At 36.5% G+C, this 25,325-nt stretch overlaps 1 protein-coding gene across 2 annotated transcripts in view; it reads left to right on the top strand.

The window, feature by feature from the left end:
• The window catches only part of WDPCP (WD repeat containing planar cell polarity effector), a 407,760-nt gene that overhangs the window by 337,043 nt on the left and 45,392 nt on the right, over nucleotides 1-25,325 (top strand). Inside the window, exon 15 of one of the 2 annotated variants that reach the window (XM_037048018.1) lies at nucleotides 14,153-14,315. In XM_037048018.1, the coding sequence (XP_036903913.1) occupies nucleotides 14,153-14,315 (163 nt within the window). Of the gene's footprint in view, nucleotides 1-14,152; nucleotides 14,320-25,325 lie in introns of those variants that run through there. The other variant, XM_037048019.1, reaches the window with a different exon arrangement.

Genomic DNA, 25,325 nt, shown 5'->3' with positions numbered 1-25,325 from the left:
GGAATCTACTAGAGAAAGAGATCAGACAACCAAAATGACTGACACCTAAATAAGGTCCACTGGTGCGCATTATAAATATATCAACCTATGAAACTAAACGATGAAACCTATCACAATGTACAAGTTCTTTATGATTCTACTCATGTGCAGTATCAAAGGTCATCAAACAGAAAGAAGAAAGTACCTGCTAGGGGGATAAAGGGGGATACAATTAGTTTTAATGGGTATAGAGTGTCATTTTTCCTAGGTGAAAAAGTTCTAGAGATCTGTTGTAAACAATGTGAACATGTTTAACATTGCTGAGTTGTATACATATGTGCTCCTTGACTTATAATGGGGTCACATCCCAATAAACCCATCTTAGTTAATAACATTGTAAGTTAAAAATGCATTTAATGCATGTAATCTACCAAACATCCTAACTTAGCTTATCAGGTTTCTACTAAATTGAGTAGAAACCCACTTTCATTCCACTATACAGTTCAAAAATCTTAAGTCGAACCATCTTAAGTGGGGGACTGACTCTACTTGAAAGTGGGTCAGTTTTGCATGATGAGATGATAAATTGCTATGTATTTTTTACCACAATAAAAAACAATAGTTATAAGTGCTGTAAATAATAGAGTACAACTATCAAAAATGTGGGAAGAATGCCCTGGTTGGTGTGGCTCAGTGGATCGACTGCCAGCCTGAGAACCAAAAGGTTGTCAGTTCGATTCCCAGTTGGGGCACATGTGGGCTAGGTCCCCAGTGGGGAACATGAGAGAGGCAACTGATAAGTGTTTGCTCCCTCCTTCTCCCTCCCTTCCCCTCCCTCTAAAAGTAAATAAAAATTTTTTTAAAGATTTTGCCAAAAGCCACTTTTTTATAGCTTTCCCTTTCTTCAAAAATAACCTGTGGTTGTTATAATCAGGTATCTTTGCTCTCTTTTGAGAAAACATAAAAATAACCAATATTACAGATTTTTAATAATATTTGCTTTTTTAAAGATTTGTTTTTTATAAAAACAAAATCAACTGCTCAATTTATATATAAAATGTCAAATTAGTAAGTTAAGGCATAAAAATGCAAATGTTCAGTTGTTTTGAAACATTTTTGTTCTCTTGGTCTATTTCCTATTATTGGTAATTATTTTCACAAAACCACTGGCTGAAATTCTAGGTTAATAAAGAACTCAACTGAATAGGGAGAGAATTTTATATATATACATATATAAAATTATATATACACATATATCAAATGTAAAATTATCTTTAAGCACAAAACTTGAAAAAAAAACACCAAAAACCTAACATTTCTTACAAGAATAATGTTGGGGGCTTCCTAAATTATTTAAAAGATCAGCATGAAGAATTCTTGTAAACAGTTCTAACTTAGGCTGTGTCCTTTTAACTTAAAAGGCTTTATATTATAATTGCTCTGTAAATATCAGAATTTTCTATATATTGTGCTATGTACACAAAGAAGCCGACAAATGGCTTATCTTGTACTTATCAACCTGTTTATTTTTATGCCTCCAAAAAGCCATATTTTTTTACAAGAGCAGCTGCTACTTTGTAAATATTTTAATGGCTTCTGTTAAGTAGAGCTGTCATTTTAGCAAACAATATTATAAAAGATTTTCATTCTTCCATGTGATTGCATATCTTGAAATGTGTTTTACCCTGAAAATCCTTTGGAGATTTTAGACTGGAAAGAATATCTCCTTAGAAGGAACAAAGCCAACAAAAGGCTAGCTAGATGTAAAGAATAATATATAATATCACCAAGGAAATAGTGCTATTTATTTCAGAAGACAAATATATAAAAGCAGTAAGTTCTCTTAGCTCACTTGTGTTCTTTTGATTTGGGCTATTTGAAGAAATGAAATAGTGCTGGCTTTGAGCCAGACATACCAGATATGAACCTCAATCTTTTGCTACTTACTAGACATTAGCAGACATTTGGTCCTGTCCAAAATATTACTGAGACATTTGGTCCTGTCCAAAATGTCCACGGAGACATGTGATCTACGCTAACAGGTCCTTGAAGTTTGTTTTTCCCTACCAAAAATGTCCATGAGCTCATCTGGTTCATGCCAAATGGTCCTTGAGATTTGGCCCTGTCAAAAACATCCACACTTAGAAAACATCCCTGGGTTCAAATAACCCATAACATTTATTTATGTTTTTGGTTCACAGGATTAATACATAAAAAATACTGTTGTGTTTTATTGCTCCAATAATTATTTTGTGGCTATATTGCCAATAATAACCCATCTTACCTCAGTAGCCTAGCTGGTGTAGCAGATGAGGTCAGGTGGATGAGTCTGGATTCAAACATTGCAGAAGAGCAGAATTTATACTAACCATTCATATAGAGGAAAATTCCTACAGTTAGAAATGCACAGTGGATGACAAGTTGAGGATGGGACCTTGCAATGCATGGTGTATTAACATGTCACTGGGATTTGGTTGGATGTGTCTGGGGCATTCAGTAAGAATGGAATTTGAGAGGAAGAGTTAGATCAAGCTGCCATGTAAAAAGAATGGTGAATGTACTGATGTAAACACTTTACACAGCCTCCTGCATGCTCAGGAGTGAGAATGGGTGAGGCTGTCCTGCCACATAGCAGTCAAACATAATAGCCACTATGAGGGATTAGTTGGTCATCTAATTAAACCCCTGTAACTATCCCATCACCCAGGGTTAATGGGTGATGTTTCCTTGAATTGATGTCCTATAGGGTAAACAGTACAATGTGAGAAGCATCTGCCACATATTGGAGAGGTTTTAGTGGGTGTTACTTCCACACTTACCTGCCAGTTGGCATGTACAACCACACCGTTGGCTGGTTCCTACCTACTGACCAATCCAGTGCTGCCTAACTGGATGTTGAATCTATAAGACATTAGTAAGGTTTCCCCTACCAATAAATCAGTACCCATTGGTCAGATGGCTACAAAAGAACAAAAAACAACCTTTCTTCTTTGGCTTGGCAATGTAACATCTTTACTTCAAAATCATGGCAGAAATAGTATACTCACAAAAGAAAAGCCAGTGCTACATCATAATAGTTTTTGTTACCATTTTCATTCTTTTAACAAAGACAGGAACAAAAGGTACTGGCACCATGAAGAGAAGAGAATCTGCAATGCCTAATGTACAACTAGACAGGATGTGGATAACATTCCAGTCATTCGAGATGTGACTGGAAGCCCTGGCCAGGAAGCTCAGTTGGTTAGAGTGTCATCCTGATACAAGGTTGTGGGTTCGATCTCCAGTCAGAACACATACAAGACTCAACCAATTAATACATAAATAAGCAGAACAACAAATTGATGTTTCTCTCCCTGCCCCCTTTCCTCTCTCTCTAAAATCAATATATATATTCTTGGGTGAGGATTTTTTAAAAAAGCATGAGTTCTATCAATTGAAATAAAAGGATGCTAGGGAGCAACATGAAGTCATATGAAAGTATAAAATTACCCAATAAAGATAAATATGTGGACAAATCATGTATTACCATAATTTTGTTGCATAAATCCACTTTTAATTACTGTGTAGGTTATAAGAGACAAAAGCCTAAAAATGCCCTATAACTCTACATTAATGGGTACACCGTATATAAGGGTGTAATTTGTAACAATCATAACAAATAGGAGGACATTACTATAAAGGAGTAGAGTATGAAAATGGTAATGCTAAATCTGTTTGTATCAGTAACATCTGATATTTGTGGTTGTACATCTAAAATCTATGTACATTACTTTAAATGTACATAGATTTTTTAACTTAATCTTTATTTTATTTTTACATTACCTTTTAGTTCCCTATATCCCTCTCCCTGCAGCAATCACCACACTGTTGTCCATGTCCATGAGTCCCTTCTCCTTTTTGCTCAATCCCTTCACCTCCAAATCTACCCCACCCCCAGATGTTATCCTGTCTTCCATCTATGAGTCTGTCCCCATTTTCCTTGTCATTTTAGTTCATTAGATTCCACATATGAGTGAAATCATATGGTATTCATCTTTCTCTGACTAGGTTATTTCACTAAGCATGATGTTCTCCAGGTCCATCCACTATTGAAAAGCGTAAAATTTTCCTCTTTTTATGGCCAAGTAGTATTCCATTATGTAAATATCCTATAGTTGTTTTATCTACTCATCTATTGAGTGACACTTTGCTTCCATATCTTGGTGATTGTAAATAATGCTGCGATGAACATAGGGGTGCTTATGTTCTTTTGACAGTGCACATAGATTAAAGTCCCAGTCAAAAGACATAAATTGGCTGACAAGACTTTTTTAAAGGATCCAAAAATATGCTGCATACAAAAGACTCACAATATATCTAAACAACACAAATAGGCTGAAAACAAGAACTGGAAAAAGACATTCTGAGCAAAAGGTAACAAGAGAACAGAAGTGTCTTTACTAATATCAGATAGACCTTATGTCAAAAACTATCAGAGAGGATTAAGTATATTTGAAAAGACAAGGTAGAAAGGATGATTCATCAGGGAGGAATGAAAATTATAAATATTTATTTGCCAAATATCAGAGTTCTTAAATTTATAAAGCAGACATTGACAGAATTGAAATGAAAAAAGAAAGTAACTAAATACTAGTAGGAGACTTTAATTCCCTACTTTCAGTATTAGGGGAACAACCATACATAATAAAATAGAGGACTTGAGCAGCACTATACATCAATTGGACCTAACACACATGCATAGACCATTTAACAATAGCTTAGAACACATTCTTCTGAAGTACACATGGAACATTCTTCAGAATAGACTTTATGTTAGACCCCAAAATCAAGTCTGAAAATAAAAAAGACTGAAATCATAGAAAGTATCTCTTCTCAACACAATGGAATAAACCTAGAAATCATCAGCATAAGAAAAACTTTAAAAATGCAAATACATTACTGTTCTCCAGAAAAACAGAAACAACAGTCTCTATGTTGATACATAGAAGGGATTTATTATTGGAGTTGACTGACACAATGATCAAGATTGAGATATCCTAAACGCATTATCTGCAAGCTATACAACCAGGGAAGTTAGTGTTGTAATTTAGTCCAAGTCTGAAGTTCTAAGAACCAGAAGAGCCAATGCTATACTTCCCAGTCTGAGGCTGAAGGTATGAAAACTTGGGGGGTGGAGGGCAGGCAACTGGTACAAGTCCCATAGTCCAAAGGCCCAAGAGAACCAGCAGTTTAATGTCAGAGGGCAGTAGATGGGTGTCCCAGCTCAAAAAGACAGCCAGTTCACCCTCCCGCAGCTTTTTGTTCTATTCAGGCCCTCAAAAGATTAGATGAATTTGCGCACATTCATGAGGGTGGATCTTCTTCACTAAGTCTAATGATTCAAATGTTATTTGCTTCCTGAACCCCATCACGGGCATACCCAGAAATAATGCTTTGCCAGTTGTCTTGATATCCCTTAACTCAGTCAACTTGACATAAAAGTAGCCATTACAACATTAAACTTAAACCACACATTCTTAAATAACCAACAGGACAAATAAGAAATCACAAGAGAAATTTAAAAGTTTCTTGAGACAAATGAAAATAAAAATACAACATACCAAAACTTAAGGGACACAGTAACAGCAGTGCTAAGAGAGAAATTTACAGCAGTAAAGACTTACATTAAAAAAAGAAGGAAGATCCAAATCAACAACCTAACTTTACAATTCAAAGAGTGAAAAAAAGAACAAATAAAGCCCAAATTTAGCAGAAGGAAAGAAACAACAAAGATCAGAACCGAAATAAAAGACCAGAAAATTTATAAGTAAAGTGACCCAAACTAAGAGCTGTTTTTTAAAATTTCAATAAAATTGGAAAGCCGTTATCTAGATTAACTAAGAAAAGAGATGACTAAAAAATGAAAATCAGAAATAAAAAGGATAAGAAAGTACTATGAACTACATGCTAACAAATAGTAAAATCTAGACGAAATGGATATATTTCCAGAAACATACCACCAACCAAGAGTATATTATGAAGAAATCATCTGGGGATGGGCAATGACTATGGAAGTGGGAGGGGGGGCTGAGCAGAGGGGGGCAAACAACTGTAACAATAAACAAAATTTAAAAATGAATAAAACATCATCGGAACAGACCTATAACTAGTAAGGAGGTTGAATCTGTAATCAAAAAACTCCCTACAAAGAAAAATCCATGACCTGATGACTTCATTTAGAAAAGAATACCAGCAGTCTTCCAGAAACTTTCCCCAAAAAACTGAAGAGGGAATTCCAGACAAGATGGAGGCATAGGCAGAAACATTTCACTTCCTCAGACAACCAAAAGAAGGATAACAACCAATTTTAAAACAAAAAACAGCCACAACTGCCAGAAAATCATTTGCATGGAAGTCCAACAACCAAGGAGTTAAACATTCATTCAGACTGGCAGGTGGAGCGGAGAGAGGCAGCTGGGGTAGCAGAGGAGGAATGCAGAAAGGCAAGGTGGTGAATCATCTGGGCAATCCCACATTTGTGTGCAGGTAAGCCAGAGGAACAATGCGGGAGCAAGACATACCATGAACCCAAGGTTTCAGCCCTGGAAACTAAAGACTCAAAACCCCTGGCTATAAAGTATCTGTGCGGGTTGTGGCAGCAGGGAGAAACTTCTAGCCTCACAGGAGAGTTTGTTGGAGAAGACCATAGGGCCCCAAAACATACACAAACCCACCAACCTGTGAATCAGCATGTGAAAGGGCACAATCCACTTGTGGGAAGCAAGGGGAAGTGACGGAAAGTGGGATTGAGAGCCTAGTAAGCAGCATTTGTTCCCTCTCTGACCACTCCTGCACAGATAGTGGCACAATGCAGCAAAGAGGGTTGCCCTGCCCTGGTGAATACCTAAAGATCCACCCTTTACCACATAACAGGTATGCCAAGGCAAAGAACAGATCAAAACTCCAGAAAAAGGGTCGTCTGCCAGGATGGAGGTGTAGGTAGAAACACTGTGCTTTCTCCCACAACCAAGTTTGAATATAACAAAGGTTTAGTAAACAAAGACGCAGCCAAAGAACAGAAAATTGAACTTTATGGAAGTCTGACAAAAACGAACTATTCAACCGGACCAGTAAGAGGGGCAGAGCCAGCAGCAGAGCAGGGTCGGGCAGGAAAGATCCCCTGACCCAGGCGCGCAGGCAGCCGGGGTAGCAGCGCAGACCCAGTGAGGGTGCCAGGCAGGCTGACCACGGTCACACATTCGTGCGCAGATAAACCAGCAGAGGAGTGAGCAGTGAGACGGAAGGTGCAGGCCCCAGAGGGCGAACCCAATGAGTGCACAAGGTGGTAGGCTGACCGTGGTTGCACATTCGCCTGCAGTGGGATGGACCACACAGCCCCGGCGGCGGGAGGTGGCAGAGGGGACCACCATTGCTTTTCTTTGACCCCGCCCCCACATATAGCATCACAACCCAGCCTCTGACTGGTCCCACCCTGGTGAACACCTAGGGCTCTGCTCCTCATACGTATATAACAGGCATGAACAGTCCAAAATATGGCTCAAGAAGAACTCAAAGCCCCAGAGCCGATAACTCCAAGCGAAAAAGAATTAGCGAACCTCTCAGATGCACAATTCAAAAGACTGGTGATCAGGATGCTCACAGAACTGGTTGATTATAGTCACAAATTAGAGGAACATATGAAGGCTAAACTAATTGAAATGAAGGGAAATGCACAGGAAACCAATAGTGAAGGAAAGGAAACTGGGACTCGAATCAATGGAGTGGACCAGAAGGAAGAATGAAACATCCAACCAGAAAAGAATGAAGAAACAAGAATTCAAAAAAAATGAGGAGAGGCTTAGGAACCTCTAGGACATCTTGAAACGTTCCAACATCCAAATTACAGGGGTACCAGAAGGGGAAAAGAAACAGCCACAAGTGGAAAACTTATTTGAACAAATAATAAAGGAGAACTTCCCCAGTTTGGCGAAGGAAATAGACTTCCAGGAAATCCAGGAAGCTCTGAGAGTCCCAAAGAAGTTGGACCCAAGGAACATACCAAGGCACATCATAATTACATTAGCCAAGACCAAAATGAAGGGGAGAATCCTAGAAGCAGCAAGAGATAAGGGGACACCTACAAAGGAGTTCCCATCAGACTGTCAGCAGATTTCTCAAAAGAGAACTTACAGGCAAGAAGGGGCTGGAAAGAAGTACTCCAAGTCGTGAAATCCAAAGACCTACATCCAAGATTGCTTTATCCAACAAAGCTTTCATTTAGAATGGAAGGACAGATAAAGTGCTTCTCAGATAAGGTCAAGTTCAAGGAGTTCATCATCACCAAGCCCTTATTATATGAAATGTTAAAGGGACTTATCTAAGAAAAAGAAGATGAAAAATATGAACAGTGAAAGGACAGCAAACTCACAGTTACTAACAACCACACCTAAAACAAAAGCAAACTAAGAGGACAGCTAGATCGGGAGTGGAACCATAGAAATGAAGAACACATGGAGTGTTATCAACAGGGGAGTGGGAGGGGGAGAAGGGAGGAGAAGGTACAGAAAACAACATAGACAGTAGGTAGAAAATAGATAAGGGGGAGGGCAAGAATAGTGTGGGAAATATAGAATCTAAAGAACTTGAGACACGTGGTCATAAACTAAAGGGGGTGAATGGTGGGGGAGGGGTGTGCAGGGTGGAGGGGAATGAAGGGGGGGAATAGAACAAGTGTAATGGTATAATCAATCAAATATATTTTAAACAACTCCAGAAAAAGAACTAAGCAACAAGGAGATAGACTATCTGATGAAGAGTTCAAAACACAGATAATCAAGATGCTCACAGAATTGACTGAGCTTCACTGTAAAATGAAGGAAGAAATAAATGCTATACCAAGGGAAATAAAGGAAAATATGCCGGAACCAACAGTGAAGGGAAGGAAACCAGGACTCAAATCAATGATTTGGAAAAAAAGGAAGAAATAAACATCCAGCTGGAACAGAATGAAGAAATAAGAATTCAAAAAAGTGAGGAGAGGCTTAGGAACCTCTGGGACAACTTTAAACATTCCAACATCTGAATCATAGGGGTGCCTGAAGGAGAAGAGGAAAAGGAAGAAACAGAAAACTTATTTAAACAAATAATGAAGGAAAACTTCCCCAAGCTGGCTAAAGAAATAGACATCCAGGAACCCCAGAGAGTCCCAAAGAAATTGAACCCAAAGAGGAACATACTAAGACATATCATAATTAAGTTACCCAAAATGAAAGACAAGAAGAGAATCTTAAAAGCAGCAAGAGAAAAGGAGACTTACCTACAAAGGAATCCCCATAAGGCTATCAGCTGATTTCTTCAAGGAAACCTTGCAGGCAAGAGGGGCTGGAAAGAAGTATCTGAAGTCATGAAAAGCAAGGTTCTACATCCAAGATTACTCTATCCAACAAAGCTATAATTTAGGTTAGAAAGGCAGATAAAGTGCTTCCCAGATAAGGTCAAGTTCAAGGAGTTCATCATCACCAAGCCCTTAGTATATGAAATGTTAAAGAAAAAGAAGATAAAAAACTATGAACAGTAAAATGACAACAAACTCACAACTATCAACAACTGAACCTAAAAAACAAAAACAAAAAATTAGCCAACAATTAGAACAGGAACAGAATCACAGAAATGGAGATCACCCCTGGCTGATGTGGCTCAGTGGATTGAGTGCTGGCCTGTGAACCAAAGGGTCACCAGTTCGATTCCCAGCCTAGGGCACATGTCTGGGTTGTGGGCTGGGTATCTAGTTGGGGGCACGTGAGAGGCAACCACACATTGATGTTTCTCTCCCTCTTTCTCCCTCCCTTCCCCTCTCTCTAAAAATAAATAAATAAATAAAATCTTTTTAAAAAAGGAAATGGAGATCACCTGGAGTAGGGAGGGGGAGAATATGGGCGAAAGGGAATAAAAAGCATAATAGGTAGGTTGTCTAGGAAAAAAATAGGTAAGGGTAGGTTAAGAACAGTATAGGAAGTGGAGTAGCCAAAGAAATTATACGTGCTATTCATGTACATGAACTAAGGAGGGGACAGTGGGATGCTGGAGTGGGGGCAGGGCTGGGAGGAGGGGAGAAAGGGGAGAAAAAATTGGGACAACTGTAATAGCATAATCAATAAAATATACTTTAAAAAAACTGAAGAGGAAGTAAAATCCCAAACTCATTCTACTTGGCCCTCATTATCCTCATACCAAGGCCTGACAAAGATGTTTAAGAAAATAGACCAATATTTCCGATGAATGTTGGCATAAAATTTTTTAACAAAATAAGGGGGAGAAGGTACAGAAAATAGCATAGACAGTAGGTAGAAAATAGATAGGGGGAGGGCAAGAATAGTATGGGAAATATAGAATCTAAAGAACTTGACACACGTCATAAACTAAAGGGGGTGAATAATGGGGGAGGGGTTCATGCTTGAACAAGTATGTTCAAGTGCAGCAACATGTTAAAAAGAATATGCACCATTAACAAATGACTTATTTCTGGAATGCAAAGATAATAGTTGAACCTACAGAATGGACAAATACTATATATATATATATATATATATATATATATATATATTTGTGTGTCTGTATTTGTCAAATTATATATGTCAAATATATGTACATCTGTCAATTATGCAGATGAAAATATTTGACAAAATTCCAAACCCTTTCATGATAAAATCTTTAGGAAACTAGGTATAAAAGGAAATTTCTTGATGTAATAATGATCATATATAGAGAGTGCACAATTAACATCATACTCAATAGTGAAAAACTGAAAGCTTTTCCTCTATGGTCATGAACAAGCCAAGGACATCCATTCTTTCCACTTCTATTAAACATAATACCAGAAGTCTCACCAGAGCAAACAGGGAAATAAAATGTATCCAAATTGGAAAGGAAGAAATAAAATTATCTCTGCAGATGATATGACCTTATACATTAAAAATCCTAAAGATTCCACTGAAAAGCTATTAGAATAAGTGAACTCATCAGAGTTGCAGCACACACAATCAACATGCAAAAATCAGTTGTGCTTCTATACCCTGTAAATGAAGATCTGTAAAGAAAATTTTAAAAACAATTCCATGTACAAGAGTATCAAAAAGAATAAAATTCTTAGGAATAAACCTAAGAAGGTCAGAGACTTGTACACTAAAAAGTAGAAAATATGGCTAAAATAAAATAAAGAAGAGAGTAAATACTGAGTGGAAAAATATCCCATGTTCATGGATTGGAAGACATTATTGTTAAAATGTCTGTATATCCCAAAGCAATCTACAAATTCATTGTAATCCCTATCAAAATCCCAATAATGAATTTTTCAAAAACAGAAAAAAAACATCCTAAAATTCATGTGTAATCACAAGGGACTGTGAACAGCCAAAACAATGTGGAAAAAGAACAAAACCAGAGGACTTGCACTACCTCATCCCAACTTACTACAAAGATACTGTAATCAAAACAATATGGTACTAGCATAAAAGCAGATATATAGGCCAATAGAACATAACACTCCAGAAATTACCCCTCTTATGTATGGTCAAATGATTTTCAGCAAGGGTGCCAAGTCCACTCAATAGGAAAGGATGTCTTTTCAACAAATGGTGTGGGGAAACCTGGATGTCCATATGCAAAAGATGAAGTCAGACCCTTCCTGTTCACCATGTCTGTAAAATTAACTCAAAATAGATCATGAAAGAGCTGAAACTACAGAACTCTTAGTAAAAAACAAAAAGCAAAACAAACACATAAACACAAAAAAAAACAGGGCGAAAACTTTATGACATTGGATTTGGCAATGACTTCTTGCATGTATGACACCAAAAGTACAGGCAGCAAAAGTAAAATAGGTAAATTGTACTAGAGTCAATCCTCAATTCTCAGTCATCTCCCATCTTGAACAATTCAACCAAGTTGTTCATGGAGAAAATCTCAGTTGTTGAACAACACTTCAGTTCCTGACCTGACTCTTTCATGCTGACACCTGTATAATCAATCAGTCACCTGCACGATTCAGTTTTTGAATGAATCACTTCTTGAACAGCCTTCAAAACCAAATTAAGTTCAAGAGCCAAGGTTCCATTGTACAGCAAAATTCAAAATCAAAGGACACTACCAATAGAATGAAAAGGCAACACACAGAAAGGTAGAAAATATGTTCAAATATGTATCTGATAAGGGATTAAAATCCAGAATATGTAAAATACTTCTAAAACTCAAAACCAAACCCAATTCAAAAATGGACAAGAAACTTGAGTAGATATTTCTCCAAAGACATACCAATGGCAAATAAATACAAGAAAAGATGCTCCACATCACCAATTATCATGGAAATGCAAATTAAAACTATGATGAGATAGCACCTAACACCCAGTACAATGGCTACTATTTAAAAAGAAAACAGAAAATAGAAATAACAAGTTTTGACATGGATGTGGAGAAATTGGAACACTTGTGCATTCTTGGTGGGATTGTATGATGGTGGACCCCCCAAAATGGAATTTATTTATTTAAAAATGTATTTATCTTACATGTTTGAACTTCAGTCACCTTCAAAGTACTCTCCATTTGATGCAATACACTTACCAAGACTTTTTTCCACTGCTCAAAACAGTTTTTGAACTCATCGATTTTGATGCCTTTTATTGCTTCTGCCATTTTTTTGTTTCTTGTACATTAGCAAAATGTTTCCCTTTGAGGACTTTTTTCATCAGGGGAAACAAAAATAGTTGTTCAGGGCAAGATCTGGCAAATAGAGAGGGTAAGACACAGGAGTCATACTGTTTTTGGTCCAAAAAACTGCTGAGTACTCAGTGTAAGTTAGGCAGGTGTACTTGTAAATCACCCATCATGAAATGGGCAAACAAAAGTCTTCAAAAAAATTCACGGAAGCCAAACACAGCCTCTCACAACAATGCCAGCTGGTATACTGATACAGATGGGTTCCTAGAACAACTCACCTAGTAGTGTAAGCCTGTAATACAAACAACCTGTCCTCCAGAAGATAATTCTAGTTTTGGGGGGAGTCCCTCTCCATAAAAAGGTGCAACCACAATCAAAACAACATAGTGGTTCCTCTCTGCACTCCCAAGTTCATAGCAGCATTACTGAAAAATAGCCAGGAGGAGGAAGCAGCCCAAGTGTCCATCAACAGATGAATGAACAAACAAAATGTGATATATGCATTTAGCTGATTATCATTCAGCTTTAAGAAGTGAGAAAAATCTCGTCACATGCTAAAACATGGATGAACTAAGGAGACATTACGCTAGGTGAAATATGCCAGTCACATAAATACAGATAATGTCTGATAACATTTATATGGGGTATCTAAAGTAGTCAGATTTATAGAAACAACATGTAAAATGGTCATTTCCAGGGCATGGGGGGAGGGAGAAATGGGGAGTTGTTTAATGAGTATACACTGTCAGTCTTGCAAGGTGAAAAATTCTGAAGATCTGTTTCATGATAATGTGAATATATATAATACTATTAAACACTACACATAAAAATAGCATGGCAAAAATTAAGTCATATAGTTTTTCTAAATAAAAATGTTTAACTAAAAAATACACACAGTATGGTTTTAACAGCTTAAGCTTTTAATAAAGTTTGTTTCTACAAGTATGTATTTTTCACAACTTTATTATGTTTTCTCTCTACATGGGAAAAGCAAACTCTCTACATGGGAATAGCAAACTCTCTATACACTTAAAAATTCTAAATAAGAATTTTATTGGAATATTGGAAAGGATATTTTATTCTTGTTTTATTTTCAAATTGTATGCCAAAAGCTCTGGCTGGTATGGCTCAGTAATGTCTGTGACCCAGGCATTATTTGTATTTACAGGACTAAAAAAGGTCACCGGTTCAATTCCCAGTCAGGGCACATGCCTGGGTTGCAGGCCAGTTCCCTGGTTCAAACTGTGTGTTACATGTTAAGAAAGTAAAATAATTCACTTCTTACAGTATTCTAATATAATAAAACATTACAGTAACAAAAATTATAATATTTAATTAATAAAATGCTGGTTAAAAACACCATGAATGGGCAAGTTAAAAAAGTTTCATTGGAGTATGTAAAAGCGTTCCTGTAATCATTCTTCTGAAGCAGTTAGCAGAAATTGCATTTGTATTTGACTCATGTCTTACCATTTTTTAACAGAACTCTTGGAGCCTTTGAAAGGAGGGGATATGCTGACTGAAGCTTTTGTTGGACTATCATTAACACCTCAAGGAGAAGACACATTTCCAGATAACCTCCCCCACTTTTGTTCTATCAGTAGTCATATTATTCAACAAAGAACATTGAATGTCTCTTCTAATAGGTAAGATACGTTGAACTAAGAAAGTTGCTGCATTAAGGAAAAATATTTAGTATTAAACAAATTAAAGATTCCTCTTTTAAATGCAAACTAACAGTTAAGCAATGACATTTCAAAATGTCATAGAAAATAATGTGCATTTTCTCATGTTTGAGGCTTTGCAGTATTTTGGTCATGCAAGAGCAGGCATGATGGAGATGGAATTGAATGTAAACCAAAAAACTTTTTTAAATATTTTATTTTTTAGAGAGGAGAAGGGGCAGAGAAAGAGAGGGAGAGAAACATTAATGTGTGGTTGCCTGTTGCACACCCTCACTAGGGACCTGGCCTGTAACCCAGGGATGTACCCTAGACGGGGAATCGAACCAGTGACCCTTTGGTTTACTGACTGGCACTCAATCTACTGAGCCACACCAGCCAGGGTGAATTTAAATAAAAAATTTCAGAATTAATATTATTTGAGGCCAAAATAAAATTTCTATAATGTACAGGATTATTTGTATTCTGTTGTTAAATTTTAGGATTATTAAATGATTGGATCAAAATACTATTTTTATAATATTTAAATTATATGTTACACAAGCTTGCCATTAGTTTTTGAAATCTGGTAAGTGATATAAGTTAATATCATTCAACTTACCACACTAGGTTACTGAGAAAATAAATATAAGGATAAATGTGAAATTAAAAACACTAAATAGTTTTATTTACAATGAAAATTATAGGCCCTGGCTGGTGTGGCTGGGTTCATGGAGAACCAGCTTGTGAACCAAAGGGTCACCAGTTCCTAGTCAGGGCACATACCTGGGTTGCAGGCCAGGTCCCCAGTGGGGGTGGGGGGTGCAAGAGGCAACCACACATTGATGTTTCTCTCCCTCTCTTTCTCCTTCCCTTCCCCTCTCTTAAAATAAATAAATATTTTCTTAAAAAAGAAAATTATAATGTTAATTATGATGATGATAATTCACTGAAGCAAAGATCGGCAAACTTTGTGTGAAAGGCTTGTGGGCCAAACAGACTCTCACAATTACTTGTAGTATGAAAGGAGCCACAGAAAATAAATGAGTGAGAGTAGGTGTTACAGCTTATGAAACAGAAGTGGGCAAGATTTGTAGCGTGGTCTCTAATTTACACACCTGCTCTTAAAGATCCCAGTTAGATGCAATAATTGTGAAGAGACCATATTTTTCATATATATGTGATGTATATAAATTTGTGATATACATAATATGTGGTAATTTGTGATGTTTTAGGAAATTGCTCCCATCCTCCCACCACCCCTAAACTAGTTTAGAACTAGTTTTGTACTTTTAGTAGTGTGTGACAGGCTGTGAAAACCAATAGCTGATCTGATTTGGAGATTAAGAGTGGAAAAACCCCATCCAGCAAGCAGCATTATCAATAAAAATAGCAAACTCACAGTCAGTAAAAGTAAATGTGATAGTTAATGAACAGGGAAGACCACAGATCCACTAGTCTGCTTAAGTCAAGTCACAGAATGGTGGTCTAGCCACAAATTTAACAGGGAGATCCTGGACATGAGAGAACCATAGAGGGACTAATTAAACTCTGCACATTCCTGATGTAGTTGTATGACCTCATATTTGGGCTCATTTTTCTCTTGCAGAATTCTAAATTCCCCCCTTGTACTTCTTTCCCCCTTCACACCCAATTGCCAAAGGTGCTTCTCTTTTTTGTCTTTGATCACCGAAGTATCTCCTTCCCCAGAAGTTAAACTGCCCGCCCCCTCTCCAGCCCCCACTCCGGCCTTCAAGTAGCATGGTACTTTTCATTTTAGTTCCCTTCCTGTAGTCCGTGCTCTGATCTAGAAGAATACCAGGAGTTGGAGAGCTCACTGACATTTGGTGCCTTTTCCATTTTATTTACAATTATTATGAATTGTGAACATTCTATCTTCAAGTCATGTCAGAAGTGTGGTTTTCATGTAGTTTCATTTCTCTCTTTCTTCTGCTTTGTACTGTTTATAGAGGAACTACTGGGAGCTGAAAAGGCAGGCTGCCACTATTATTGTATATTTAGCTACCTGAAAGTCCTCCCTCAATTTACTGTTTTAAAAACAATTTTACAGGTATAATTTACATGTACCATAGAATACTATACCCATTATAATTATACAATTATAATGTCTAGTACATTAATAAAATTTGCAACTACCAGCAATAGTTGGTAGTTGCAACTACCTAAATGTTCTAAATGTTTCAGAACATTTTTGTCACCCCAATAGTTCCTTCATGCCAATTTACAATCAGTTCCCACTCCCATCTCCAGGCCAGGCCAATCATTGGTCTGCTTTCTGTTTTAGATAAAATCTATATAAGTGAAATCATATAATCTGGAAATTTCACATAAATGGAATCACACAATATACTGTTTCTTTTGTCAGGCTTCTTTCACTTAGCATTATGTTTTGGAGGTTCTTTTTAATTATGGAATAGTATGATATTGCATGGATATTTGTATATTGACTTACCAGCTGATATTTGAATTATTTCCATTTTTGGCTACTATGAACAATATTGCTATAAATACTGACATATAAGTCTGTGAGTTGTCTTATGTTTTGTTCCAGTTGTGTACATATGTAGGAGTGGAAGTGCTGTATTATATTGAAAGTTCATGTTGTTAGTTTTACAAAACTGCCCAATTGTTTTTCTAAAGTGATTGCATCATTTTACATACCCACCAACAAGGTATGAGGGCTCCAGTTTCTCCACATCTTCACCTATGCTTAGTAGTCTTTTTTATCATAACCATTCTGGTTGGTATAGAGTAGTAGGTAGCTCATTATGATTGTAATTTTCACTTCCCTAATGACTAATGATGTTGAGCATTTTTTATGTGATTATTGACCATTATAATATATCTTCTTTGGTGAAATATTTATTCAAAACTTTTGTCCATTTTTAATGAGTTCTCTTCTTATAACTGAATTATAAGGGTTCTTTACGTACTGTCAATATAAGTCCTTTATCAGATATAAAATTTGTAAATAATTTCCCCCAGTCAATGGCTTGCCCTTTCATTTTCCTAATAGTGCCTTTTGAAGTTCAAAAGTTTATTTTGTTGAAACCCAACTTAGCTGTTTTTTTCTTTCATTGACTGTGTTTTTGTGTTATATATAAAAATTATTTTTCTAACCTAAGGACACAATTTTATTAACTAATGTCCCCTCAATCAATGTAATTAAAGATAAAAATAAGTAAAAATGCTATTCTATAACCATAAAAACAAAAGGAAAAAATCATCTCAGGTACCTGAGAAAAATTATATTAGAACAACTGGTTCTAAGACATATCCTAACAAAGCCCTCAGATTCGAATGATTAATTTTAAAAATCTTCAAGGTCTTCTGATAAAAAGATCAAGTAACTTACAAAGCAGAAAAAATAAACTAGCATTAACTGTTTCAAAAACAAAATACAAAGCAAGGCAAAACTGGAGCTGTAGTTTTTAAAAACTCAATGAAAGAAGGTGAACGAAGAATTTTGTATCCATCCAAGCTCTCCTTCAAATATCAAGTCTGAAGAAAAACAGTTTGCATGAACCCTTCTTGAGGAATATTCTAAGAGCTTCACCCGACCATGGATAACTCAAAAAAATTCAGCAAAGGACTGATTGTAAATGATTCAATACATATAAACAGGAGATAAGTATGGGAGACTCATGTACAGATACTGCATGTTGTGATTAAGTAAAAATGATACAACTGAAAAGTGAGAGGAGAACATAATGAAAGAGAAAAGCAGAATAAGTTCATGGTTTGTTATATACAGATGGGACTTAAAGGATGCCAATGAACACTATATATCACATAATAAATAGTTCAGAAAAGAAACTAAGACAAAGGAAATACCTAAATATGTCATAAAGAAACATAAGTAAATATGAATCAAATGTACATAATTATGAAATGTTCAGGTCAAGATGGAGGCATAGATAAACACGGCTTACCTCCTCTCACAACCACAGCAAAAATTACAACTGGACCACAGAATAACTATCACTCGGAATTGTCAGAAAATCAAGGTGTATGGAAATCTGACAACCAAGGAATTAAAGAAGTCACAATGGTCCAGACAAATAGGAGGAATGGAGGTGCAGAGATGCACAACGAAGCACAGAAAAATGGAATGAGTGGTCCCACACCCATGTGTGGTGGATAAAAATCAGGAGGGATACCTCAGGAAGGAGGGATACCATCCCCACACCAGACCATTCCGGTGCCAACCCAGCATTCCGGTGCCAGGAAGGTAAGTCCTCATAACTGCTGGCTGTGAAAACCAGTAGGAATTGGAGTGGCAGAAAAAACTGCAGGATTCTAAGGAGTCTCCTGTCAAAGGGTCCACAATGGAACTAAGACTTACACAGACTCAATCCCTCTGGGTTCCAGCACCAGAGCATCAAATGGAAGGGCACCATTGGCATACTGGGAGAAATTGAAGTGTGTTGTATCAGGGCAAGTGCTGAGGGACAGCTTTCTTCTAGACAAAACTCCAGAGGCCAGACAGCAAAATTGTTCCCTTTCCGAGCCTTCCTCCACACAGAGCCACAAAGTAATGACACCATATCTAAGACTCCATCAACCTCATTCGCACTGGTTGCGCCACCCAGGAAATTACCTAAGGTTCCATCCCACCCAATTTAGTGGTGCATTTTTCTACAATAGTCCATGCTACTAAAACAGGGAGTCAAAGCACCTCTATCTAATACATAGAAACAAACACAGGGAGGCTGCCAAAATGAGAAGACAGAGAAATAAGGCCCAAGTGAAAGAAGAGAACAAAACTCCAGAAAATAAACTAAACAAAATGAAGATAAGCAATCTATCAGATGCAGAGTTCAAAACACTGGTTATTAGGATGGTCATGGAACTCACTGGGTACTTCAATAGCATAAAATAGACCCAAGCAGAAGTGAAGGTTACACTAAGTGAAATAATGAAAACTTTACAGGGAACCAACAGTGGAGTGGATGGAGCTAAGAATCAAATCAATAATTTGGAATGTAAGGAAGAAAAAAATTCAATTAGAACAGCAAAAAGAAAAGAATCCAGAAGAACAAGAACAGGCTAAGGAGCATCTGGGACAACTTCAAACATACTAACGTTTGAATCATAGGGTACCAGAGTGAGGAGAAGAAGAAGAACAAGAAATTTAAAACTTACTTCAAAAAATAATGAAAGAAAACTTCCCTTATTTGGTAAAGGAAATAGACATACAAGTCCAGGAACCTCAGAGAGTCCCAGACATGAAGCACACAAGGAGGACCACAATGAGACACAGGTAATTAATTAATTACCTGATAATGATAATTAATTATCAAAGGCATTTTAATGATAAAGAGAATCTTAAAAACAGCAAGAGAAATGCAAATGGTTACATACAAAGCAGTTTCCATAAGAAGATCAGCTGATTATTCAAAAGAAACTTTGCAGTCTAGAAGGGACCGGCAAGTATTTAAAGTGATGAAAAGCAACGACCACCATTACAACCTACATTACTTTATTCAGCAAAGCTATCATTTAGAATGGAAGGACAGGTAAAGTACTTCCCAGACAAGGTAAAACTAAAGGAGTTCATTATCACCAAGACCTTATTATATGAAATGTTAAAGGGACTTAACTTTAAGAAAAAGAAGATGATCAAAACTATGAACATTAAAATAGCAATAAATTCACAACTATCATCAATGGCATCTAAAAACAAACTAAGAAAAAAAGTAGAACAGGAATGGAATCATAGATATGAAGATCATTTGGAGGGTTATCAGTTGGGAAGGGGAAGGAGAAGAAGGAGGGAAAGGTGCAAGGATTAAGGTGCAAATTGTAAAGTACAGAATAGAGAGTGGGATGTTAAGAACAATATAGGAAATGGATAAGCTAAAGAACTTAGATGCATGACCCATGAATATGAACTGGGGGACTGCCAGAGGCAATAGGGCATACCAGGTGTAGGGGGGCAAAGGGGAAAATGGGACAGATGTAATCACATAATCAATAAAACATTAAAAAAGAAATATTCAGACTGACTTGGGACCAAGAATATCAGTTATATCAATTAGTACAAATGTATTTACCTTGTCTAATAAAAGAAAAAGATTTTAACTTGCTCATAAGCCAAGATCCAGCTATGTACTGCATACAAGATATATATCTAAAATAAATTGATTCAGAAAAGCTAAAAATAAGAGATGTGAAAAGATATGCCAGGCAAATGAAAATTAGAAACCAACAATGGAAATTTTGGTTATAGGGAGAATAAAATTTAAGCCCCAAAGCATTAAATATTGAAAAGAAATGCTACCAACCAAATTTCATAACTAAAATATGATCTTACAAATATTTATGCATCTAATAACACAGAACCCACCTCTATGAAGGAAAATCTACAAAAAGACAGAAAAACATCAATAATAAGAGTCTAACTCATTGTTCTTATTACAAAATAGATTAAGTAGGCAAAAATTAAAGAGAAACAATACCTAAATAACATCTTTGGTAATGAAGATATATTTAGGTATTCATCAAATTCTGCTAATGGCAAATAAAATTTTTTTCTCAATAATCTAAAAGTGATATGTCAGGTGCCAAAAAGATATAACCAAGTTCCATAAGGAAGAGTTATTTCAAGCACTGTCTGACCACAAAGCAGTACAACTATTAATGTTCTTACCAAGAAACAAAATGGCCATCCCCCTAGAAGTTTTAAAAGCTTCTAGTAAACAACTCTTGAATGAAAGAGGAAAATATAAAACAATTACAATGAAAACATTACTATTAAGAATCTATTGGATATAGCCCTTACTGGTGTAGCTCAGCAGATTGAGCACAGGCCTGTGAACCAGAGGATCACAGTTTGATTCCCAGTCAGGGCACATGCCTGGGTTGCAGGCCAGTTCCCAGTGGGGGACCAATGAGAGGCAACCATACATTGATATTTCTCTCCCTCTCTTCTTCCCTTCCCCTCTAAAAAAGATAAATAAATAAAATCTTCAAAAACAAAAGAATCTATTGGATATATTTAAAGTAATCATCACAGAAAAATCATAGCATTAAATACCTTTACCAGAGAAAATGAAAAAATAAAATAAATGTACTAATTCCAACTCAAAAAATATAAAATAATAAGAAAGGAACCCAAAGTTAGTCAAAAGGAAGGAAATAATAAAAACAAAAGCAGCCCTGGCTCGTATGGCTCAGTGGATTGAGTGCCAGCCTGAGAACCAAAGGGGGTCACTGGTTCAATTCCCAGACAAGACACATGCCTGGGTTGTGGGCCAGGTCAGGCTCCCAGTAGGAGGTGCATGAGAGGCAATCACACACTGATGTTTCTGTCCCTCTCTTTCTCCTTCCCTTCCTCTCTCCCTAAAAATAAATATTTAAAAAAAAAAACAAAAGCACAAATTAATGAGCTGAATGGAGGTTGGGAAAATTTCCTAAATATTTAGAGTCTATATTTTAGGACTGTGGGCCTATGCTCTCTGCTGCAATTACTCAACTCTGTTGTAGCACAAAAGCAGCTATTTTTAGTACATAAATGAATGGAAAGAGTTCTGGTCCAATAAACTTTTATTTACAAAAATAGGTGACTAGGCCACAGGCCATAGGTTATTGATCCCTAAGTAAAATAAAAGCTGTAATAAAAGCAGTTAAATAAAAGCTGTAGAATATGCAAGATATCAAATGTAGATTTTTTTTACATTTATGAAAATTTAAAAACTTGACTTAATCAAGGAAAAGGAGAGAAACCATAAATGTCACAAAATAAGAAATGGGACTCCAATAAAAAGACATAGGGTAGCTAAATGGATAAGAAAACATGACCTGCATATATGTTGTCTACAAGAGACACACCTCAGAACAAAAGATTGACCTAGACTGAAAGTGAAGGGATGGAAAAAAATATTCCAAGCAAATGGACATGGGGAAAAAAAGAAGCTGGGATAGCAATACTTATATCCAACAAAACAGACTTCAAAACAAAGGCTATAACAAGAAACAAAAAAGGTCACCACACAACGTAAGGGAGTAGTCCCACAAGAGGATATAATCTTTGTAAACATATAGGCACCCAATGAAGGAGCATCTAAATATATAAGGAAAAATTGTGAGGACTTCAATAAAGAGAACAACAGCAAAACATTCATCATAGGGGATTTTAACAACCTACTGTCAACAATAGATAAATCTTCCACACAAAGAATCAACAAGCATGTTGCGACATTGAATGATACTCTAGATCAAATGGAATTGATATACACAGAACATTGCACCCCAAAGAAACAAAATATACATTCTTTTCAAATGCACATGGAACAGTTTCAAAGACAGACCTCATGGTAGGACACAAAACAAGCCTCAACAAATTCAAGAAAACTGAAATCATATCAAGCATCTTCACAGACAATGTCTTAAAACTAGAAACCAACCTCAAGGGAAAAAGTCAAAAACATTCAAATACATGAAGACTGAATAACATGTTAATAAATAATGAATGGATCTTCCTTGATCTTATTATATCTTATTAGAGCAAGGAAGAAATCAAAAGTATCTGGAAACAAATGAAAATGAACACACAACTGTCAGAACCTATAGGACACAGTGGAGGAAGTCCTGAAAGTTCAATACAGGCCTACTAAAAAAGACAGAAAAGCCCTGGCTGATGTAGCTCAGTGGATTGAGCATGAGCCTGCAAACCACATGATCTTGGTTCGATTTCCAGTCAGGGCACATGCCTGGGTTGCAGGCCAGTTCCCAGCAGGGGACTCACTAGAGGCAACCATACATTGAAATTTCTCTCCTTCTCTCCTTTCCTTCCTTCCCCTCTAAAGATAAATAAATAATCCTTAAAAATAAAAAAATTAAAAATAGAAAAAGAAATATTAAATAAATATTTAGAAAAAATATTAAATAAACAACCTAACCCTACCATGTATAAGAACTAGAGGAATAACAACAACAAAGCCCAGAGTGAGTAGAAGGAAGGAAATAATCAAGATCAAAGAAGAATTAAATGACATAGAGACTTAAAAAAACAATTCAAAGGATCACTGAATCTAGGAGCAGGTTCTCGGAAAAGATAAACAAGGTTGACAAACCATTACCCAGACTCATCAAGAAAAAAAGAGAGAGGACCCAAATAAAATCAGAAATGAAAGAGGAGAAGTTACAACTGATACCACAGAAATACAAAGGACTGTAAGAAATTACTATGAACAACTTTTATGCCAAGAAATTGGACAGCCTGGGTGAAATGGATAAATTTCTAAAAACATACAATCTAGTGCTTGCAGGTATATCTCAGTGGACTGAGCACCAGCCTGTGAACAAAAGGGTCTTCAGTTCAATTCCCAATCTAGGGCACATGCCTGGGTTGTAGGCCAGGTCCCCCGTGAGGGTACATAAGAGGCAACCATACATTGATGCTTCTCTCCCTCTCTTTCTCCCTTCCTTCCCCTCTGTCTAAAAATAAATAAATACAATTATTAAAAAGAATACAATCTTCCAAAACTGAATCAAGAAGAAGCAGAAAGCCTAAATAGATCAGTAACAACTAGTGAAATTAAAGTCATTTTAAGTATCTGTATTTACCTAGGAAATTACATATTTTTCTGTTTTCAAATTTATTTGCATAGAAATCTGCAAAGTAGTCTCATGATTTAAAAAAAAATCTGTCACAATGGTTAATTTTTTCCTCTGCCATTTCTTTTTTATTTTATTTGTAATTTTTATTGTTATTCTATTATAGTTGTTCCAATTTTCTACCTTTACCCTCCTCTGCCCCACCAAACCCCAACTCCCACAGTCAATTCCCACACTGCTGTCCATGTCCATGGGTGATTCACACATGTTCTTTGACTAGTCTCTTCTACTTCTTTCCACCATTACCATCCTCTGCCCCCACCCCCTTCCTTCTGGTCACTGTCAACCTGTTCCATGTTTCCATGCCTCTGGTTCTATTTTGCTAGTTAGTTTATTTTGTTCATTTAGATTTGTCTTATAGGTGAGGTCACATGATATTTGTCTTTCACCTACTGGCTTATTTCACTTAGCATAATATCCTCTAGGTCTATCCATGCTGTTGCAAAAGGTAGGAATTTTTTCTTTCTCCTGTGCACTGTTCCATTGTGTAAATGTACCACAGTTTTTTTATCCAGTCATTTACTGAGGGGTATTTGAGCTGTTTCTAGCACTTGGCTATTATAAATAGTGCAGCTACGAACATACAGGTGCATAAATGCTGTTGAAATGGTGTTTCAGGATTCTTAGGGTATGTTCCCAGCAGTGGAATCACTGGGTCAAAAGGCAGTTCCATTTATAAGTTTTTGAGGAAATTCCATATTGTTTTCCATAGTGACTGCACCGGTCTGCATTCCCACCAACGCTACAACTAGGATTCCCTTTTCTGCACATCCTCGTCAGCACTTGTTGTTTATTGATTTTATTAATGATGGCCATTTTGGCAGGTGTGAGGTGATATCTCATTGTGGTTTTAATTTGTATCTCTCTGATGGCTAATGATGTTGAGCATCTTTTATATATTTAAGTGCCGTCTGTATGTCCTCCTTGGAGGACAGCACAAAGTGTCTATTCAGGTACTTTGCTCATTTTTTAATTGGATTGTTTATCTTCCTGGTGTTTAGTCATATGAGTTCTTTATGTATTTTGGAGGTTAAACCCTTATCTAATGTATGTATCACTGGCATATATGTTCTCCCATATGGTCAGTACCCTTTTCATTTTGCTGATGGTTTCTTTAGCTGTGCAGCTTTTTCATGTAATAGCATACTATTTGTTTTTTCCCCTTTATTTCCCTTTTCCTAGGAGATATATCAACAAAAATATTGTTACATGGGATATCTGAAATTTTCCTGCCTGTGTTTTCATCTAGGACTTTTATGGTTACAGGACTTAAAATATTTAAGTCTTTTATCCATTTTGAGTTTATTCTGGTGTACAGTATAAATTGGTGATTTAGTTTTGTTTTTTTGCATG

The sequence above is a fragment of the Sturnira hondurensis genome, unplaced genomic scaffold (assembly GCF_014824575.4).
Source record: "Sturnira hondurensis isolate 20B ecotype Veracruz unplaced genomic scaffold, ASM1482457v3 Scaffold0006413, whole genome shotgun sequence".
Classification (NCBI taxonomy): Eukaryota; Metazoa; Chordata; class Mammalia; order Chiroptera; family Phyllostomidae; genus Sturnira; species Sturnira hondurensis.
This window is presented reverse-complemented; position numbering and strand designations above follow the sequence as displayed.